Source organism: Amia ocellicauda, chromosome 4, assembly GCF_036373705.1.
Source record: "Amia ocellicauda isolate fAmiCal2 chromosome 4, fAmiCal2.hap1, whole genome shotgun sequence".
Classification (NCBI taxonomy): domain Eukaryota; kingdom Metazoa; phylum Chordata; class Actinopteri; order Amiiformes; family Amiidae; genus Amia; species Amia ocellicauda.
The window spans coordinates 14190759-14214370 of NC_089853.1; the positions used below are offsets into that span (position 1 = coordinate 14190759).

The 23612-nt window shown below is 37.1% G+C and overlaps 1 protein-coding gene across 1 annotated transcript in view; it reads right to left on the bottom strand.

The window, feature by feature from the left end:
• Positions 1-18699, bottom strand: part of ldlrad3 (low density lipoprotein receptor class A domain containing 3) — a 129262-nt gene extending 110563 nt beyond the window's left edge. The window contains exon 1 of the mRNA XM_066701037.1: positions 18479-18699. Within this exon, the coding sequence (XP_066557134.1) occupies positions 18479-18536 (58 nt within the window). The 5' untranslated portion in view covers positions 18537-18699. The remainder of the gene's footprint in view (positions 1-18478) is intronic.
• Positions 18700-23612: the final 4913 nt, after the last annotated feature.

Sequence of the window (23612 nt, forward strand, 5' to 3'; positions counted from 1 at the left end):
TGATTTATACCTCTGTAGCACAGCCAACCCCAGCTGCTTTTAAAATTCACTTGCACTTTCCAGTTTTCTATAATAAATGTTCAAAGTTGTACTTCTCAAATATAAATACAGAAATAGCCTATTAGAAGGAAAAGTCTGGATTTGGAATTAAGAATTGTCCTAACTGGAAAAATGTGCAGACGAACAGAGGATGGGGGTTATTGGCTTCACTAAATAGCTAAAGATATAAGTGTTTAAAATGTGTAAGAGCTGAAATTCTGGGAGGGGGGATGGGAGAACCAAGATATTGACTATGACAGGGATTGAGCAATGGAAAAATAAGTAGTGCTTTAAAATGATGGTATAGACTATGCATTAAATGACAACAGAAAATACTTATTGCTTATATGAGGTACATCTCCCAGCAATGTGTGTGTGTGTGTGTGCAAAATTGAGTCTAATATTTGGTTATAAGATTATTTTGAATGTGTGAATGATTCTTTTTTTTTTTTTAAGAAAAAAATACTCAATATTCACATTTTCAGACAGAGTTGTGTCCAATTCCACTCTGTATGTCAAAATGTGTGTAACTGATCCTGCAGTTATCAGAATCTGCACAGGACAGGTTTTGGTAGTCATATTCTTCTGTCCCTTCATCATGTTCTCTGTTACTCTGCTATCTGTGTAATCCCCAGAAAGACAATGGTAAATACTGTCCTGTGCATCATCACACACACCTAGAAGTTTGCTCTGAATGCATCACCATGGCACTATTATGAAGTTAGGCTGAAAGGCTTTTCTTTGTGCATTTCAGGTGGTGAGTGCTAATGTCAAATGAATGTCAAACTTATCTGGCCACAAGGGCCATTCTACTCAATATAAGTAGGTTAATATACTAGTTTAAATTACATGTTGTCTCCAGTGCACAGTTCTTACAATAATGTATGTTTCCTTGTCAGTGGTTTCAATCAATTAAAGGAAACTAATCAACATATTAGCTGATGTATTTGTAAAAGAATAGGCTCAGATCTAGCAGAAGCTGTTTTAGCATTAAGAAATATAATAGTCACAAATCATAATACTGCATTTCAATAGTAAACTAATTTAAATTGCATTTAAATAAGAATGTCTAAAATTCTTAAAAAAAACTAAATTCAATTTTCGATTGTCTGGGAACCTGGCACTTCTATTCTTGCAATTTAGTTATATCTGGCTCAAGGTTAATTTGATTTTTCTTTAGCAATAACAAGAGTTGTTTAAGATAAACACTTTGCCAACATTTCAGCCTGAGATGACCACTGTTATTGCAATAGAAAAATCTAATTACTTCATGCAGATTGTACTGGAATAAGACATTTACTATTTTCACAAACACACACTGTAACATACATTACTGTGCATTAACCAATTCATACAAACCAGCGTAGGCGATCAAAGTAAAGATAGCTGAAGATTGCATTTTTTTAAAATGTGAGATTGCTTACTTGCAATCTCCCCTGTGGATTAATCTCCTTGGTTGTTGGAGGTAAAAAAAATATTGACTGGATAATAGTAGCTGCCGTTGGGAAGACAAATTTAGTGATTTGTAGTTTTTCCGATCAAGAGGATGTTATGACAAGACACATCCACAATAACTCGAGTGAGCTTTCATGCTAAACTTTGACATCCACCATATTTGATACGTTTTCAATTTAACATTTTTAAATGTTGCTAATATGATCTGGGGGAGTGGTGTGCATCTTACTTAAAACACAAAAACATAAAGATGCATAAAAATGTGATTTTAGAACAAGTTGGACCTTTCTTTTAAAAGGGGTTTAATGTAATTTGTATGAATGTAATACTGATGTGTGTCAATAGCTAAATTTCTTATGGTGAGTGCTCAAGATTGCTGATTGGTCAAGTTTGGGAACTGGAATTAACCAATCTTGCACAAATGGTATGATGATTTGCTGAACTTTGGGTTCTTGCACCCAGTTGGCTGGAAGCCCAGAACACTGATAAGATATATACCAGGATAGGTTCTAGATGCCCTAGTACGAGGTCTGCTTAGCAATTATTGATGTGTATTTCATAGGTGAAGTTCTATGACAAATGGTATGTGTTTTATGACTGGAGAGGATTTATAAGATCAGGAAGAGCAACAGATGACTTTGAGATACTTTAGGACTTATCTCCCGGGGCTGTAGCTTTTGCAATTGATTATATTTGTATCTGTTTTCTGCTCACATAGTAAATTGTTGATTACATATTTTTCACTGCGGCTTCCAGACAGTTTTATTCCCTCATACCTTGTTTTGTTGTTAGTGTTTTGGTATTTGTAAATTTGCTACTTCAAAGTAGCTGGTGTCAGGACTGATGTTTTTATGCCCTCAACATGTAACTGTATGATTTGCTTCAACACACTAATACATTTCTCTTGCTGTTATCTGTACTTATTTCTTGTGCCATTTGATTCTATTTTTATTTTCTGTCCCTGTGAACTGTAAATGTCTTTATAAACTCTACAAACATGATAGATAGATATGCACTGTAAAAAAAAAAAATCACTTGGTTTAAAGAAGAATTTCAAGACAGTCCAGGGCATGAATATAATTTTAGAAATGAGTGGGCGGTTCACACAAAAATCAACACGTGGGTCACCTGAGACCATACATTTAATAACAGCCATACTAACACAGTACTGTACTGATGGAAGCTAAAAAGTCTTGATGCATATAACATGTGTACAAATATCAGCAATGTAAAGACAGGTACCACAGTTTCCCCACGGCGGCTTAAACCAGGTAGTAAGCAGGGCCTTTTTCAAAATGTTGTTTAGCTGTCTTGAGATTAAATTATGTATTTATGCATTTGTGGCTGCTTTTACAAGAATAAATACAAAAAATCCTAAAATGTAGGATTATATGAGAATTGTGCTTAATGTGAGGCTCTGAATTTGTTGAACCTATAACTTATAACACAGTAGTTCTTAACCTTCTACAGGCTCACACCCCCTGCAGCGAACCATGGTAACCCCAACTCCCAATCAGGCCAAGGTGTCAATCGGCGGGAAGGGGCTGGTGCTGCCGAGTTGTCGAGGGGGATCGGGGGGGTGCTTATAGCCCCTGGTTAAGAATCCCTGATATAAAAGTATCTTCGGTATGTTGATGACTTCAGTGTAATGCATATTAATTTGGATAAGAAATTAATGTCCCCAAATTAGGGAATATTATTTGAAATTGATGAGAGTGATGCACAACAGTGGTAACTTGCTACAGTGAGGGAAAAAATTATTTGATCCCCTGCTGATTTTGTACGTTTGCCCACTGACAAAGAAATGATCAGTCTATAATTTAAATGGTAGGTGTATTTTAGCAGTGAGAGACAGAATAACAACAAAAAAATCCAGAAAAACGCATTTAAAAAAAGTTATACATTGATTTGCATGTTAATGAGGGAAATAAGTATTTGATCCCCTATCAATCAGCAAGATTTCTGGCTCCCAGGTGTCTTTTATACAGGTAACGAGCTGAGATTAGGAGCACTCTCTTAAAGGGAGTGCTCCTAATCTCAGCTCGTTACCTGTATACAAGACACCTGTCCACAGAAGCAATCAATCAATCAGATTCCAAACTCTCCACCATGGCCAAGACCAAAGAGCTGTCCAAGGATGTCAGGGACTAGATTGTAGACCTACACAATGCTGGAATGGGCTACACGACCATCACCAAGCAGCTTGGTGAGAAGGTGACAACAGTTGGTGCGATTATTCGCAAATGGAAGAAACACAAAATAACTGTCAGTCTCCCTCGGTCTGGGGCTCCATGCAAGATCTCACCTCGTGGAGTTTCAATGATCATGAGAATGGTGAGGAATCAGCCCAGAACTACACGGGAGGATCTTGTTAATGATCTCAAGGCAGCTGGGACCATAGTCACCAAGAAAACAATTGGTAACACACCACGCCGTGAAGGACTGAAATCCTGCAGCGCCGGCAAGGCCCCCCTGCTCAAGAAAGCACATGTACAGGCCCGTCTGAAGTTTGCCAATGAACATCTGAATGATTCAGAGGAGAACTGGGTGAAAGTGTTGTGGTCAGATGAGACCAAAATCAAGCTCTTTGGCATCAACTCAACTCGCCGTATTTGGAGGAGGAGGAATGACCCCAAGAACACCATCCCCACCGTCAAACATGGAGGTGGAAACATTATGCTTTGGGGGTGTTTTTCTGCTAAGGGGACAGGACAACTGCACCGGATCAAAGGGACGATGGACGGGGCCATGTACCATCAAATCTTGGGTGAGAACCTCCTTCCCTCAACCAGGGCATTGAAAATGGGTCGTGGATGGGTATTCCAGCATGACAATGACCCAAAACACACAGCCAAGGCAACAAAGGAGTGGCTCAAGAAGAAGCACATTAAGGTCCTGGAGTGGCCTAGCCAGTCTCCAGACCTTAATCCCATAGAAAATCTGTGGAGGGAGCTGAAGGTTCGAGTTGCCAAACGTCAGCCTCGAAACCTTAATGACTTGGAGACGATCTGCAAAGAGCAGTGGGACAAAATCCCTCCTGAGATGTGTGCAAACCTGGTGGCCAACTACAAGAAACGTCTGACCTCTGTGATTGCCAACAAGGGTTTTGCCACCAAGTACTAAGTCGAAGGGGTCAAATACTTATTTCCCTCATTAACAAGCAAATCAATGTATAACTTTTTTGAAATGCGTTTTTCTGGATTTTTTTGCTGTTATTCTGTCTCTCACTGTTAAAATACACCTACCATTACAATTATAGACTGATCATTTCTTTGTCAGTGGGCAAACGTACAAAATCAGCAGGGGATCAAATACTTTTTTCCCTCACTGTATATATGCGTGTTTTTGGGTCACATTTTGGTCATCCTGCCATAGTGTAACAAAAATGTCCACTATAATTACACTATGGGAGGAATAGAACTAGATGAAGTAACACATGAGAAAGACCTAGGAGTCTACGTGGACTCCTCACTTTCTCCATCCAAACAATGTGGGGAAGCAATAAAAAAGCCAAACACAATGTTAGGGTATATTGTCAAAAGTGTAGAATTGAGAACAAGGGTAGTAATGTTCAGAATGTACAATGCGCTAGTTAGACCTCATCTGGATACTGTGTGCAGTTCTGGGCTCCACACTTCAAGAAAGATATCGCTGCTCTAGAGGCAGTTCAGAGGAGAGCAACCAGACTTATTCCAGGTCTGAAGGGAATGTCCTACTGAGAGACTGAGGGAACTGAACCTTTTCACCCTGGAACAGAGGAGACTGCGTGGGGACTTGATTCAAGTCTTCAAAATCATGAAGGGTATTGACCACATCAAACCAGAGGAGCTTTTCCAGATCAGCAGGGACACACACACCCGGGGACACAAATGGAAATTGAGCTTCAAGGCATTCAAAATGGAAAACAGGAGACACTTCTTCACACAGAGAGTTGTCACAATCTGGAACAAACTACACAGCAATGTGGTAGAAGCTGAAAATTTGGGAACATTTAAAAATAGACTGGATAGGATCCTTGGATCACTTACTTATTAATGGACACCAGACAAGCACCATGGTTCGAATGGCCTCCTCTTGTTTGTAAACTTTCTTATGTTCTTATACTTTGTTACAAAGGCTATCTGCCAATAAATAAATAAATACATAAATAATTATCTGGGAAAATAATGATGTCATGATGAATAATGAAAAGTCATGATGATTGCACATCATATTTTGAATCTAGGATACACTGGTATACTTGTATTAGTATCTCAATCTAATTACAAATGTCCCGTTCCTCCTCACTGTGCAACTCAAGAAGGCTGCTTTCTCCAGCACTAGCATTTCCAAGCTATTTAACACTATTAACAATATTCATGTTTTTCCAATTGGAAGCCATTATTTAGCTAACCTTGCACTCTACTGTTATTAACTGTTTCTAATAAATAGGCCAAGACTCTGCAGCAGTGCAAATGAACACTTATAATCTCTCCTAGAGACAGTCAGTCGGTGCCAGACAGGACCAAACCATATTCATATAAAAGATCCGGTGTGGATTACGTTGCCGAAATGTTTCTGAGATTATGAAATCCGTTCTTTTCAGACTTTCAGGTGTCAGGTAGGTGTCGTGTGCATAAACTTAAAATTAATCTATTTTAATTAACAAATTATTTGTGAATGGGTTTTAGGATTATATGTTGGTGTTTCAATGTCCTTTCCCATTCATTTAATCTAAGGTGTAGGTCAAGGTGCTCCTTGATATATATGTTTATGTATACTTTCGAGGCCATTTTATGTTTTATCCTATTTAAGTATACAAATTATAATTTTATATTTGCTGTGTTGGAGAGGGTCACATTCTGCCCTATAAACTGCAAATCTAAACTGGAGTAAACCATAGCCCTTCCAGAAACAGACACCCATCAATATCATCCAAAGCTTCCTGTTAAATAACCTCCCACCAGCATTTGTTATGGTTGACCCCACAGCCATATATCAAAGAATAGGCTAATTAAAATTAAATGTAGTACTAGTACATATCACGTCCATTTATCATATCTCCTTCCATGGGAATTTTAAAAGGACAAGTAAGTCTTAGTTTCTTCTATTCCATAAAAACATACTATTTTTTAAAAAGAGGGCCAGTTGTGTGGCAGAAAACAGGAAAATAATTTACGAAATATATTCTAATTAAATTGTCTATTCTGCCCAACAGATCAAGAGGGAGGTCTTTCTATCTGTCAAAATAATCCCTTATGTCATTGTTGAGCTGTGTCTTTTTAAAATAGTCAGTTTAATCTGTATTCCTTTACAGAACAAATACATTTTTTTATATATTGTAGAAATGTTTGACCCTTATATTTTTCCTATGTCAAAGTTTTAATATTTTATATATTTTTTAATATTTGGGATATAGGCAAGTTACAACATTTCTAATTATGATGATTCTTAGGCACTTGGCACTCTCTCCATGTGTCTGTATTCAAAGTACATACAACTGGTAGAGCATCATTCAAATCATGGTACTGCTACTTTTCCTGATAAATTGTACAAAAATGATATGCCTTATACAAATTTACTGAAGAATACCTTTCCCAAAAAACTCCTAATTTGTTAAACCATGTGTCAGCATTCTCCAAAAATGTACATTTGTTGTTTCTGTTTACAACTAACTATAACAAAAAACATTGCAATAGAAGAGTCTAGAAACAGTGTAAAGAACTGTATTATAGTCAACAGGACATTGTGAAACACGAAACTGTTCAGTTTGTAGATGTCACTGCAGCACATTAAGTATGTCTGCTGTGCTTCTTTTCTCCTCCATGACACATTACCACCCACATTATAGATATAGTAAATATATAGTCAAGTATTTAAGTAAGGAAATGCATACACTCAGTATTTAAACAGATATGTAGGCCGAATTGTCTTAAATATATTCCTATATCAAATCATTTGCCTGTTGTATTTTCTTTCTAAATTATGCAGAATTCTTTATTATTGTAGGGTTTATTTCAGTATTTTGTAAGAAGCAGCATTAGAAGTTAACATTGGGCCTTGCATAGGCACATAACCCCTAACTTAGGCACATCATCAACATCTGAGGGCCACTGGTGTGGTTTAGTATAAGTTTCAAAAGGTTTGCCATCACATTTTTCCAGGGTACCAACAATTTGCAGGTTACTCCTTCTCAGTCTGTCAGTTATCTCAATCGTTTGTTCAAGTGCTTATTCCTTGTTATGTCTCAGCTGTAGATGGGGTCCCTGTCTTCCTCCTATGGTGCTGGTATTGAATGAAATAAGGATCATCATGAAATATGCACCTAGTGGCCCATATTTCATAGCTGAAAATTGACCCCCTCATGAAATATTTATTATATTCATAGTTTCAGTATGGGATAAATTATTAGTAATTTTGTGTTCTTTCTCCATGCTGCTTACTTCACTTAGACCACCATGTGACACCCCCCAAGTGTGTGTTTGATATTCATAAATGAAGAAAATATACAGCTGTGCCTAGAGAAACAGACTGCCAACTACTGATAAACTGAACATTTATTTGTATTTTATTTTGATGGAGGACATGCGTTCAGACACACTGACCAGGCTCAAACCTTCCTAAGCATCTGACAAAGGATGTAGCCTATACACTGTAAAAGAGCAAAATAGCCCAATACAAACATCTAGGTACTTTGGAAACTTCAAACGTAACACAGTTCTGAGAAAAACTGTGTTATGAACAATCTATTAAATATCTACAAGTTTAATAAAGGCTTAAATTATGGAAATTCAGTATTAACCATACATATTTCAAGACCATGCTGAAAGCAGGATAAATAAATTACGTTTCAAATACTTTTTCGTTTAATGTTTCAATTCCAAACTTTAGAGCAAGCATTTAATTTCTTAATTAGAGGCCATCCCATACACATTTCACATGACAGGCGTGAGGTTTTCTCTTAAACACTCCAAGCTGACCAAACAAGTCTAGGCCAGTGCTGGCTCAATGTCACAAATGCTTCAGCTGCAAAAGCAGACGAAAGTCATTTCACTGACAGCAATTACATTGGCATAAGAATACAGATCCAATATTGTCAAACAAACCCCTATCTCCCACTACTGAAAATAAGTTTTGCAAATATAAATTCAAGGCCTTGATAGGCCTGATCACCCCCATAATAACTGTGGCCTCTCAGTCAACCAATCACATCCATTGGTTATCACATTGGCATAAAAATTGCAGGTCTTCTGGACCCTAATAAGGTCATGAATTAAATCTTCACATATGTATTTTTGTAAGCATTCAAAATTGATAGCTATATAAGCCATAGCTTTAAGTTGAATAATGCTAAATACAAGAAGGCTATCAAGGAAAGCAAAAGACTTATTGCCCTACTGAAGTCTACACTGATATTGTTTGCACAGAAGCCACCCTTATATACCACTTACTGTGCAGGCAATAACTTGGTCTTTACTTATAAACTCAAGAGTCTTTGTTCCTAAATATATTAACATATTTCCTACTTGTTCCTCTTTTTTAAACTCCAAGGTGATAAAAAAGTTTTCAAATAGTCACCCACAGATTCAGAAGTCTCAATCAAACCTGCATTATTGAGTGTAACCACTTGATCTCTCTCAATCCTGCTGAGATAAAGCACAGCTGGATGTGCCAGTTTTGCAAAATCCCCTCTAGAGTGCATCAGGGATTTACCAGTGATTATCCTGGGAAAACCTGAGGGATTGCTGTAAAGTGCTTTACGCTTTTCCTGGCACAGTACGAGAACATGAATCAACCACAGTCAGGTAGCCAACAAATCTTGTTTTTACTACACTACTAATGAACCACACTTTCATTTTAATTGCACATTAGTATATTTAGCATTGCAGATAAAAATGCACTGCCAGTGTAACACTTTATTAGGGCCTGTGTATCCAACTACATTTTGCAGCAGTCTGTTTAAGAAAGCTCGGTCAAGCCATAAATTATGCAATATAAGGTCAGGGAATTATCCAAGAAATATGGAAGCATAAAGATCTGTCTGAAATTGTAAGAGTCTTGATAAGTGGAGTGAAAGAGAAGTAAGTCTTAATGGGAAAAAATAAGATGTGCATTTTCAATATAAATTTTCTTCATATATTTAAAACAAACTCATTATACAAACTCATACAATGGAATGGATTGCTTAAGTATTCACCCCCCAAAGACTTTTAGGCAATGTATTATACAACCCCAATTCCGAAAAAGTTGGGACAGTATGGAAAATGCTAATAAAAACAAAGAGGAGTGATTTGTAATTGTACTTTGACTTGTATTTAAACAAAAAACGTATAAAGACAAGGTATTTTATGTTTTGCCTAATCAACTGCTTAGTTTTTTAAGGTAAACATTTATTTTGAAATTGATGCATGCAACACGTTCCAAAAAAGTTGGGAGGGGCAATTTAGGACTAATAGCGATGTGACAAGTTGAAATAAGAAGGTGATGTGAAACAGATGAGGCAATTGTGTAATCATAGTATATAAGGAGCCTCCAAAAAAGGCCTAGTCCTTCAAGAGCAAAGATGGGTCGAGGCTCGCCAATCTGCCAACAGATGTGTCAGCGAATAATCCAACACTTTGAGAACAACATTCCCCAAAGACAAATCGGTAGGATTTTGGGCATTTCACCTTATACATTGCACAATATAATTAAAAGATTCAAGGAATCCGGTCAAATCTCGGTGCGTAAAGGGCAAGGCCAAAAACCACTTCTGAATGCGCATGATCTCCTATCCCTCAGACGTCACTGTCTTAAAAACTGTCATGAGTCTGTAATGGATATCCTGACAATACTTTGGTAAACCTTTGTCAGTCAACACCATTCGCCGCTGCATCTACAGATGCAAGTTAAGGCTTTACTATGCAAAGCAGAAGCCATACATCAACACTGTCCAGAAGCGCCGTCGACTTCTCTGGGCTCAGTCTCATCTGAGATGGACAGTAGCACAGTGGAATCGTGTTTTGTGGTCCGACGAGTCAACATTTCAAATAGTTTTTGGACAAAACAGCCGTCGTGTTCTCCAGGCCAAAGAGGAAAAGGACCATCCAAGCTGTTATCAGTGTTAGGTCCAAAAGCCAGCGTCTGTCATGGTATAGGGGTGTGTCAGTGCCCATGGCATGGGTAACTTGCACATCTGTGAGGGCACCATTAATGCAGATATGTACACATTTTGGAGCAACATATGCTGCCATCCAGACGTCGTCTTTTCCAGGGATGTCCCTGCAATTTACAGCAGAACAACGCCAAACCACATTCTGCCCGGATTACAATCGCATGGTTGCGTGGGAAGAGTGTGCGGGTGCTAGCATGGCCTGCCTGCAGTCCTGACCTGTCTCCGATTGAGAATGTGTGGTGCATTATGAAGCGCAAAATAAGGCAACGAAGGCCCCGTACAGTTGCGCAGCTGAAGAAATGCATAATGGATGAATGGGGGAAATTCCGCTTGCTAAACTTAATCAACTGGTGTCTTCAGTGCCCAAACCCTTAATAAGTGTTATTAAAAGAAAAGGTGATGTTACACAGTGGTAAACAGTCGACTGTCCCAGCTTTTTTGGAGTGTGTTGCAGTCATTAGATTTTAAATTAGTGTATATGTTCAAAAATAAATTCAATTCAAAAAGTAGAACATCAAATAATGTGTTTTCAATATAGTACAGGGTGAATTGAATTTTCAAATTACTCTTTTTGTTTGTTTTTTTGCATTTTCCATACTGTCCCAAATTTTTCGGAATTGGGGTTGTATAATGGTGATGTTCTATTATCTTTTTTTAATTAACTACAAATAAAAAACTGAAGTCTTGATTGCATACGTATTCACCCCTTTTGTATGAGACACTTAAATACGCTGTGTTGCAGCCAATTGCCTTCTGAAGTCACATAGTTAGTTGAAAAGATTCCACCTGTGTACAATTAAAGTTTCACATGATCTCAGATTAAATACACCTGTTTCTGGAAGGCCCCAGAATATGTCAGAGAGCATATGCAAACAACCACATCATGAAGACCAAGGAGTTTTTAAAACAAGTGATAGAGAAAGTTATGGAAAATCACCAGTCAGGGTTGGGCTATAAAAAAAATATCCCAAACTTTAAAAATCCTCCAGAGCACATTATAACAAAATGGAAAAAACACAACCACACCTCTGCCTAGAGCAGGCGGTCCACCAAAACCGAGCGACCAGGCAAGGAGGTCGGTGGTGAGAGAAGCCACCTAGAGGCCAATGGTAACTCTGAAGGATGGGAGAAACTGTCCATATGTCAACTATTACCCAGGTGCTCCTTAAAGCTGGGCTATATGGAAGAGTGGTGCAGAGAAAGCCATTAATGAAAATCTATCAGGATTGAGGGCAAGATGGATGGAGTCAAATATAGGAAAATCCTAGAGAAAAACCTGCTGCAGTGTGCAAGAGACCTTGGACTGGGGTGGAGGTCCACCTTTCATCAAGACAACACTCAGCCAAGGCTACACTGGGGTGGTATAAAAACAAGAAGCTGAGTGTCCTAGAATGGCCCAGTCAAAGTCTAGACCTTGAAAGGTTGCTGTTAACCAAATGGTGCCCACATAACTTGAGAGAGCTTGAGCAATTTTGCCAAGAAGAAAGGGCACACATTACAGGAACCAGATGTGTAAAGCTGGTACAGACTTACCCCAAAATACTTGACGCTGTAATTGCTGTAATTAAGGTGGTTCTACCAAGTATTGGTTTTGGGAAGGGGGGGGGGGGGTGTAATGTATGTGGGGTTCATCACAGGGAGAAAATCCCAATTAAATCAGTTTTCATTCCAGATTGTAACATAACAAAATGTGAAAAAGTCCTTGTGGGGTGAATACTTATGCAATCTACTGTATATTGCAAAGAAATGAACAATATTTGTCACATCTGGATGTAGAAATATCAAGCAGAGCTTTCAAAAAGTGATAGGCTGCCATCAAATCAAAAGCACTATCTTTTGACTTGTCTGTGTGACAATCTTTTCTATTGTTTGTTTGTTTATTTGTTTTTTAAGGTCACTTTTGTTTGTTTTGGTGTTTTGTTATGCTTTTCTATCAGATCTGGGAAACCGTACACCTTCAAATATTCTCCATTTCCTCCCATATTTCATGTTATTTTTTTATTTGAATAGAAACAAGTTGCCAACAATAATGTGCAGGTGCATCTTAACATGAGGTTAAAGAGAAATAATTGGCTATCTATGGTTCTAGACTTGCATTTGAAAAAAAAATCACATTCACATCATGATCCCTTCCTAAAAAAAAAGTAATAAACAATTCTACAGTATTTGAAAGTCGGACCCTTAATTTCTTGAAGTCAAAATCAACAGCAACAGTTCACATGAACCAGTTGGAAAAAATGTAATCCACTGACAATCAGAACATTTTTTTTCTTTTGCCTTGAAGTTAGAAAGTACAATGAAAAAAGCTTTTGAAAGTTTACCTGCTAGTATTATGATATGTGGTTAACTTCCTCATATGAAAATTCTAGAAACTCATCTCGCTTTGAAAACGTATCTGTATATTATAAATAACAATCAATTCGTCACACATTAAAATATGTTTGACTAAAAATGACTAATCATTAATGGCAGATGATGAATGACAAGTTATTGAAATAAACATTGAAGTAATTTATAAATATCTAAATGTGGAACTCGAATTATACGGTTGGTGGTGAATGGAAGTCATATAACATTCTAGGGAAGAAACAGAAAGCCTAGGTCTTTGAAGTTTAGACACTACATGGTCACCATGTAGGTTTACAGTAAGTGAAAACTACTGTTACAGGACAATAAATATGAGCTTGTTCTTGTTTGTAATGTTTCAGAGTGCTCTATTGTTTTGTAAACTCAGAGGAGACTGCTCTCAGTACACACATTGTACATTACCGGCTCCAACTTCAGAGTTGGATTTTCAGAGCACTCAATTTAAAAATGGCTGATAATTAACAGCTAGCTTTGGTGAATGATGCTATGAAGATTAAGAACTTCAATACACCATTATTATTCCCCTTTAATGCATTATATTAAATTGTAGACTACATTAATTAATACGTGATTAGCATACAGAAATATTTTAATTATTGCCAATACTACTTAACCAGCCTGATACTACTGTCTCAGAGGCAGCTGCTAATTGTTTCCTGCTATGGCATTCAGTATGAAAAAACACCCCTGTAATATAAAGTGCTAATCCTGTCCTAAACTGACAATAAGAAAGTTTACAAATGAGAGGAGGCCATTCGACCCATCGTGCTAGTTTGGTGTCCATTAAAAAGTAAGCGAAGTGATCCAAGGATACTATGCAGTCTATTTTTGAATGTTCCCAAATTTTTTGCTTCAACCACATCGGTGGGTAGTTTGTTCCAGACTGTGACAACTTATCCGTTTTTTCTTTTGTAAAAACCTCTGGGAAATACTAATTTAGAATATTTGCCACATCTTGTTCATTTTCCAAGATACTTCCATGTTTACCCTTTATTTGTTTCACTTCCTCCTTTATTGTCCTCTTGCTGTTGTAGTATTGAAAAAAGCTCTTTTTATTAGTTTTAGCTCCAAGAGCTATGTTTCTTTCTATTTCCCTTTTTGCTTTCCTGATCCCCTTCTTAAGATCTCTTTGCAGTAACACATTCTTTGTATTTTGTTTTGTCCCTATCCCTTTTGTATGCGCTATACAACATTTTCTTTCTCTTCATATTTTTTGGCATACTTCTATTAAACCATTTTGGCCAATGTTTTTTGGTCCTTAAGTTGATACGTTTTGGGACAAATTTCTCCTGAACCTCAAGTAGTATATTCTTAAAATATACCCATCCATTTTCAACTGAATCTGTATCCAGTGTGCTCCAGTCTATCTCTTCTAAGTATTGCCTCATACCTTCAAGGTTTGCTATTCTAAAATTGTAGACCATTGTTTTAGACTTGGTCCTTGTTTTTTGAAAGAATGCCTCAAAGCTAACCATGTTGTGATCACAATTTGCCATTGGTTCTCCAACTAGTGTCCCTCTGACTGTATCTTGGTCATTTGAAAAGATCAAGTCAATGTATGCATGCTCTCTGGTTGGTTCCTTGACAAATTGAGTTAGAAAGCAGTCATTTAACATCTCAATCATTTCTAATTCTGCTTCTGTAATCCCAACTGGGCTTTCCCAGTCTATGTTTGGGAAATTGAAATCCTGCATTATAACACCCACATCCTTGCTACATGCAGTCCTGATTACATTGTACAATGCAACATCTTTCTGGATATCTGAACTCCTACCACTAATCCTTCAGATCTTTTATTCAAACGTTTAATCTACAAAGACTCTGTTTCGTTACTAGGATCTAATTTTAGTTCTTCTGCCTCAATGTCATTTCTGGCATGCTAATGCTAATAATGCTACCCCACCCCCTCTTCGATTTTGCCTGTCTCTCCTAAACTGTGTGTATCCTTCCAACTTGTATTCATCCCCATCATTTTCTGTAAGCCATGTTTCTGTCACTCCTACAACATCATAGTCACACGCCAGCACTGTGGCTTCCAAGTCTAACATCTTGTTCCTTATACTCCTGGCATTGAGGTACAAACATTTCAGGACTTTCCTACTAGCAGTTTCCCTTTGTTTTCTTTCCATGTATTTGTGTAGAATTTATCTGTATTTGTATTTAATATCAAAACTCAAAGCTGTTTTAGATCAGTCAAAAAACCAAATAAAAAAATTACATGTTGCTCCAAAAGCTGCCTGACAAATAAATCTCTTATTATTTGTTGTTTCTGTCAGTGGTAACTCCAGTAGCAAAAAGCCTGAAACACTACAATAATATAAATCTCACATTTCTGTAAACCAAAAGACAATCTCCAGCTTTGTATTTGTATGTAAGGGAAAATGTTGTTTTGAAAGTTTAAGTTAAAAAAAGAAACTACAAGTTGTTAACAATTCGGCCTACACACACAGGGCTTGATTTAAATAGCATTATCAGAATCTAAAAACAGTGGTTAGTTCCAAATATGTGCCTTTGCTTGATTATTATTTTTTACAGTGTAATTTTCCATTTTATAGCCGGCTAAGATATTTGAAAAATCAAACGCCACCACCAAACTGAAACCCAACGAAAGCCCATCATAACTCAATGGCTCGCTGTTCCACTTAAGAGTCAGAAGACCTCTAAGTAAACTGCTAATCAGAACTCGATATTCAGTGTTGATGTTGCCCACATATTACAACAATGTATACAATCCTTCTGCACCATAGGCATTTACACATATCTATGGTCTGCACTAGAAACTGATGAGAGCAAAAAAGAGACAGAATCGCTGGGAGTCTCCTGGGCTTTGGAACAAAATGGTTAGATAGAGGATCTTTGATAGGGTTCTGATATTGTTTCCCTACATCCCCTGACTGCTGCATGTGCAGTTGTGAGATTTGCATGTTCATGACTTCTTGCCAGACAGTGTACGCTTGTGTGTTAAGAAATTTGCTTCACGTCAATCTTTACTGCATAAAAAAACTTAAATTATTCGCAGTGTTTTACACAGTTTAAATATAAATCATGCACGTTTTGTCATTTGAAAATAAAGCTACATTGTGATATTTATTCAAATCCATTTTAAATTGAAGATTTCTCATTGCAGACCCAATATGTCTCTTTGTAAAACACATTTATCAGAAATATAATCAAACAGGTTTAGCACAACAGCTGATTAGAAGAGATATGCTTGGCCTGTCCATTAATGCAGTATAAATCAAGCATGCTGTAAGTGAATTGCAACAGCACCATTCCCATGAAGAGACCCCATTGACCAATTGTTTCTGCCTTGGCTGGTATGAATAGTTTCCTGCATGTTATTCAACTGAAAATGATTATAATGAAGCTGACTTCAAACAAGGACATGCCTTAAAATACTGAAATGGAACTTATTTTAACTGCCATGATAACTATGATAACTTCAATTTGTAAGTTTTCAATTTATAATGAAGAAAGATCTTTCAAGATACAGACAGGACTGTGATTAAATTCAAAGAGTTAACCCATTGCAATTTCGATACATTTGCTGAACTGAATCCTTTGACAATTTAGGGGTATGTAAAATGGAAAATAGCAACACCAGGGAAATAATACAAAAATAAGAAGCTGTATGAATTAAATGTTTCCTATGACATTAAATGATATTCCAAGAAAGATATTACAAACCTTGCAATCTGTATTATTAGATTAATATGTTGGAAGATTTTGTTCCAATTATAAATGGCTGTTGTTTTATTCAGTCACAAACAATGTCCAGTGCAGGGGATATTTTCTTAATTGAAAGTTTTGGCTAATTAAGACAATTAGCTATTGTCACTCTCGCCAAAAAGACACCTGAGCAGTATAAGATTCAATTACTTTGAGCTGGGGATAGCTTTTTTTTTATAGAACTGACTATAAAGGAGCAGAAAAAGGGATACAGGTTGATTCCCAAACTCTATTACACCTGCCTCAAAATGACCGCAAAGGAAATGACTGACCGACTGACGGGAACCTAGATTTATAATGTTTTAGTCACTTACTAAGCATATCCCTAAGGTACACATCTTTTAAGACATTTACAAGAAAACAGTTGTTTTTTAGTGGAAAGTGGATAAATTATACCCATGTGCAAAAATGCATAATACTACCGCCTAACCTTTTCCACAATTCTGTATGAAGAGAGAATTTGTCTGAAATCTTATACAAAAGCCTTTCATTGTTAATGAAAAAATATGTGTACATTTTCAAATTGAAAGGCAGATCACCAGAGTATTATCTGAGGTCTGTACAAGTATAGGTGGCACTGGTAAACACACCGAAACAAGCTTAAAATGAAAGCTAAAGAATTAGCAGTGTATCAGAATGGTGTTCGACCAGTCTGTTTAAATACTCGTCTGCAACAGGCAGATAAGTGGTTCTTTCATTCACAATATTTGAACATGGATGAAGTAGATTAAAATACTGCACTGCTGTAAAGGGTAATTAAAATCGGACATTTCTGTTCTAAATATAGCCACTTTTAAACTCTGAATTTAACCAGTGTCAGGCCTGTGACCTTCAGTAGGTTTTGAGCATGCAGACTCTGACAGACGTGTAATGCAGTTCTAATAGTTAGTATTAACGCTGAACTAGATCTAACTCAAGATGTATTTTTTCTAAACCTAAAATAGTATGGGATTAATCATTTCCTAAAAATGATTAAAATGATAAAAATCTTAAAAAGCAGGGGTAATGTGTTAAAAATTGCATTGGTGCCAAATATATTTTTGGACAGTTGTAACAACAACAACACAAATAATCGACGAAATAGCCCATGCCACCAAAATGTCCCCGGCGAGGCAGGGCGTGTGTTGTGTGTGAAGTGAGTATGGAGCGCAATCATGATTGGTTGGCAGCTCAGATGCTCGAATGTCGCATCGCACACAAGCGCGCCTGTCAGCGACACATTGTAATGCAACGGACACTCGCACACACACGTGTAATGTATACTTTCCCTTCCCCCGGGGGGACTTGTTGGCAGGTCGGGGACAGATTGAGTTGTCACCGATCTGTCCTGTCAACAATATATTTCCCTCCTCCGCCCCTACTGTTCTCTACTCTTCGACACACCACATACTATAGCCTACTCTATTGGGGCTGAAGAAGTACATGGTTTTCACACATATAACGGGGAACACATGTTCTGTGCACTTTTATTTTACATTTTAAGATTACAGGTTACTCCGATCTACGATCATAAAGAAGTCAGGAACTTACAACGAACGAGTGTAGTTTTCAAAAGCACCATCTAAACAATGAACAAAAAAGGGTCCTGTCTTGTAGCGTTATGGATAATGGATACAATGTAAAGCTCAAATAGAAATACACATATATACACACACATAAACCACGCCGTACTTTTTTCCCCTTTAAGCACTAAACGATACCATGCATGTGTTCTTTTCAAAGGACGGCGGCGCCTTTAAAGGGTCTTTGCCTTACCGACCGAGCCGGAGCCGGAGCCCGAGCCCGAACCCAGGAGCAGATACCAGATCCACATCCTCCCCGCCGGCCTGCTTCTGATCCGCCTCGCCGCGGGCCTACACTGGGGGTAGCCACTGTCCGATCCCCCGGCTCTGTGTGTATTTTACCCTTCGTTTGAAACTTTGCAAGTTTGGTGTATGGAAGCAGCGAGTCTCTCTGGGATAGACGACCGGAATCAGGGACAGCGGGGGGGGGGGGGCACTGAGATCGGGTTCGCATTCAGAGAGAGAGGCGGAGACTGGGGGGAGTAGGATGGGATCCAGCCCCAGAAAGGCCTGGCAGTGCATTTGGGGACAGACTGTGGAAATTGACTAGAGTAATAAGGAACAATGCAGGCACAATCAGACAGTAGGATTTGAAATAAGGGTCTTTGTAAAAAGTAAAAAAGCCACCCCAAGGGCATGCTATAGTCTTCTGTTGTTTCAGGGGCCTCTTAGTAAGAAAACACATCCAACAACAAACAATTAAGACTATAGAGGCTACATGTTTAAATGCCCTTGAGAAAGGCTTGATTACTGGGTATGTGATATTTAGCCTACACACAATGTGCAGCATTCGGGGTGAATGCAGGTGAGGCTTTTTTTTTATCCTCACATCGGCCTGACAATGTTTAGTATTGGTTTGCATAGATCTTTATTTAGCTGAATTTACAATACAATATATTATAGTGGTGAATTACATAAAGAAAATGCAATTAAAGTGTTATTACTATTGTATGTGCCTTAACACACACCGCTCTTTAAATCATTCAGATCACTCCCACACAAAGAAGTGAGTTTTTGGAGGCTTCATCTATGGTTACAACTGGTATACTTTGATGTATATGTTATACCCCTTTAATACTCAATTTTGACCACTTTCACCCACTTCACGGCCCCTAATATGTTAAATAATTTAGCCAATGGTTTTCACTTGCAATCAGAGCTGTGTCACACCCCCCAATAGTCTTGCCAAAAGTAAAGAGTTTAGCTTTTTTCATAATATGCTATGTTTAATTTATTCTGAATAAACCTGCTCAGAATGTCTTGAATATTATTTAGTGCTTTGAACCCCCTCAGATTGTACCCTTGAGAACAGCCTTGCTTGCAACATAACAATCAGTAGCCAAAAGATAGGCAACTCAGTTGATTGGACCTTTTTATCAACATTTAGTTGTGTAAATGGAAGACACTGTTTTAACAAAACTAAAAAAAAAAACATAATATTGTGTCAACAGGCATATCATTAGTATGATTTGAAACATTACTCCATCCTGTCTAAAATAAAGTATTTAATAATGTTCCCAACTTATCATCTGATGGATATCACTCAATATTTCATAACAAATACACAGATTGACATCATCAGGTACTTATGTGAGTGGACTTGGGATGGGAGGTAACAGGACAGGAATTCTTAATGCTTTGTTTCCATAGACAACAAACTCTAGTGTGCTTGAATGCACTTGTGTCGGCCTGAATTCTAACTGATGGAAATCTCAAGTTGGTACACACAGCAGAGTTTAAATGATTTGCATATACTCATATTTTCATGTGCCTAACAATTATGCATCAGATGTGTGTGGGTTCAAATGAGATAGTGTGAGAAAAAACAGCACTTATTCATACATTATAAAAAAAGGTTGCATTGCCATGTAAATTGTCAAATTCATTCACAATACTAATGTGTTTAAATAAAATGCACTTTGAAATATGCACTTACATTTTGATTAAAACTTGATCCCAAAATCTTCTTCCTTCAACTTCTTACTATGATGATGATGATTACAATTATTAAGTAAGTTGGAAAATACCTCCATCCAAAGTGGCATGCATTGTTTAACAAACAGTAACATACAATGCTCTTTCGATATATATATAATTAAACCAGTAACAAGACTATACAAAATAATTTACACCCTACAACTAAGGTATAATAGAAGATTTGAATAATCTAAACAGATGCTTCTTAAAACGGTGTCAAAAGATTGTGGTTCAAATGCCTGTGAGCTGCTAACTACATCTAAAACATGATGAACAGTCATTGTGATCGAACAATCTGCATGCTATTCTTCCTGATTCCCTTCAATTATTGTTTTGGATAGCAGATATGTTACCATTGTGTATTCATGTGTTTGTTTGCCAAAGCTCAAAACTCTCTATTCAATGTTTACACATGAGTGCGTGCAAGTTGAAAAGCTTAGCTAAAGGTGCACTTTTAAGTGTCATTCAACAAATCAGAGAATGGAAGGCAACTGCAAAGTTTATGTTAAACAAATGTAATAATGTTTTCCAGAAGGATTAATATGTATTGCTATCAAGATCCCTTTGCCATTGATTATTTTGGACAGATATTTGTCATCATCACAAAAATATAGAAGTATGTACATTTTCACATTGGTATTAAAATTGAATAACTTTTCTTGAAAACAAAAGTATATATTAAATAAAACATTATTTACTAATTAGTTGATTATGTAGTGTTTCTTTGATCATATTCTAGAGATCTATGTTTAATATTTAATAAAAGCCACCACTGAAGACATGTGTCTTTCACTGCCAGAATACTGTTGTTTTACATAATACTAGGGGGAACAACCCCACCACCCTAAAACAACTTTAATGATTTCTCCCTCTCCTATCTCTATGCACAATACTTCAGAAATAGTAAGCAAACAAAAAATATATTTTTAAGAGGCAGATCACACTTGTGTGAGAAAAAAATTGAGAAAGGGGGAGAACTTAGCATGATACTTTAAACAAACTACACAATTTGAATAATAATTGAATAATTTGAATTATATCTACAACAAGCTTTAAAAGTCACCAACATACCAGGGTTATTGAAGCAGAAAATATCTATAGTTCCAAGTAACTCACTTAGCTTTATTTAATTTTATGAAGGTATTGGCACAGACAACACCATTCTCAGATCAATATTTACTGTATTCACTTGCATTTCTCTTGACTTCCATTTATTTATTTATCTATTTGTTTGTTAATTTATTTATGAGATGATCACTTCCAATTTCTTTTCTTCCTGGATTTGTGATGTATAGAATATCAGTTAGGTCTGATGAATGTAGCAAAATAGCCATAATTGCTCTTAATTACAATGGGCTGTTTTATAATTAGCCTGTAACTGTTCTGAGTATTGCTTCATTATTCTTCATATGAGCTTCCTTGGAGGGCAGTGATTGACAGCATGAGGTTTCTGAATTAATACCATGGGGGTAAGAGGGGAACAATATGCCCACATTTTCAGTGAAGTAGTAATCCCATGTGAAAATGTGTTCTGACTGTTATTTCCTTATGTAAACACTAATGTTAAAAGGGAATACATTGGGTATGCTACTGTATGCCCATCTGTACTTTGCATAAGCGTAGGCTTTTATATGCATATACAAGGATAAAATATCAAGATTGTCAGGAAATCTAATAAGGAAAAACGCATCAACTGTTCCCAATCCTGTCAGTATCTGGATCATATTTAGCAGATATCATATGTATGTACTGTATACATCTGTTACAAATCTCACACATTTAATCCATTACAGTTTTGTTTTTCAATACATTCATTTGTGAAATTAATTAACTGAATATTGTGGAGATATATCACTTAGGTATTACACAACCTCCCAGGACCTATTATGCTAGTGGGGCAGGAGAAGGCCAAGAAATAGTTGACAGACCTGCTGCTCAATTCCCTAGCTGATTAGCATCAGGAATCCTTCCGAGAAACATCATCTAAAAACCATAATGATATTGTAGCGTGTCAGGGGGTACGCCTTCATCTGGTACTACATGGTGGTGTTATAGGGCGTACCGTACTGTATGTGATTAGTCCTGTTGGGGACTAGTTCCTCTTGCATAATGGTGTAGGAATACGCCATATGCAACAGGAGTGCAAGGACACTGTGCATGTGATTGTGGGAGGGTCCCTGCTAAATTGAGTCCCTATCATGCTTCAGTTATGTTTTGTAATTGGTTAATTGGGTTTGATCACGTAGGGTGAACGAACAGGGATAGGTGAACTACCGGCAGGGGGGTTGGACCTGCCGGTGAAAACGTATAGTCGGGGATATGTAGTGTACTGTTCGTTTTAGAGAGTCGGTGCCCCGGTGTGTGTGAGGAGCTGACCCGTGCTGTGGTGGTCGTGTGCCCTGCAGCATAGCTGTTAGTTAAATAAACCCTTTTTGTTTTGAGCAACACAACTGGAGTAGTCTGTGACTCATTACCCCGCCAAAATCCTTTAATATGTTTACACACCATCAACAATATTTTGAAAACCATTTGAGAAACAACACTTAAGCAAAGCATTAAACAACCAATAATGAGACTCTTGGAAATCACCTGTAACTGTATCAATTTAAACAAAATCCTAAGTCAAACAAAATGTCACACAATAAATGTGTGCTTGTTGAGGACATCCTATATTGTAAATGTTTTTATGTATGTAAATCACTTTTTTCAGGGTCTTTTCTATGAAAACAACATAATCTTTCCTTTGATTTGCTTCATGTTGTCTCCAGCAATGTGGGTGTTCCCCTGACTCTCCATGGAAACACAAAAGACTACAGGGTAAATATTTATTTGGGCCAGTCAAGATATCCTGAAAGAAAATAAAGCACACACTTAGTATTTATGAATCAAAACATTTTTTTCCCCATATACAGTAATTATTGTTTAAATGGAAAACAATACACAATGTATAGCAAAACTAAAAATAAATAATCATAACAAATGTTTGTTGATATCAAAAGAAGTTGCATTATTGTGATATTTTTAAAAACTGTGTATTGCCACTATTGACAGAATGTAATGGTTAACAGTTCTATGCATCTTACAATGTGATTATATACCACATCAAAAAAGCAAGGCGTTTAATACAGGGTTTAAATTAGAATAATGCTGAAAACTTTGACCTCACACTAATAGGACACTGCTGGAATGAACTGTAACTTTGATCAGGAATCAAATTATTTCATTGCATGAGAATCATGGCACACTATTCTGCTGGATCATCCATCAAAATGATGCCAAAAGTGGCCAAAAGTGGCCCAGCCCTCATTTTGAACAACCGTCTTAGAATTTTGTCTGTTGTCCCATTACTT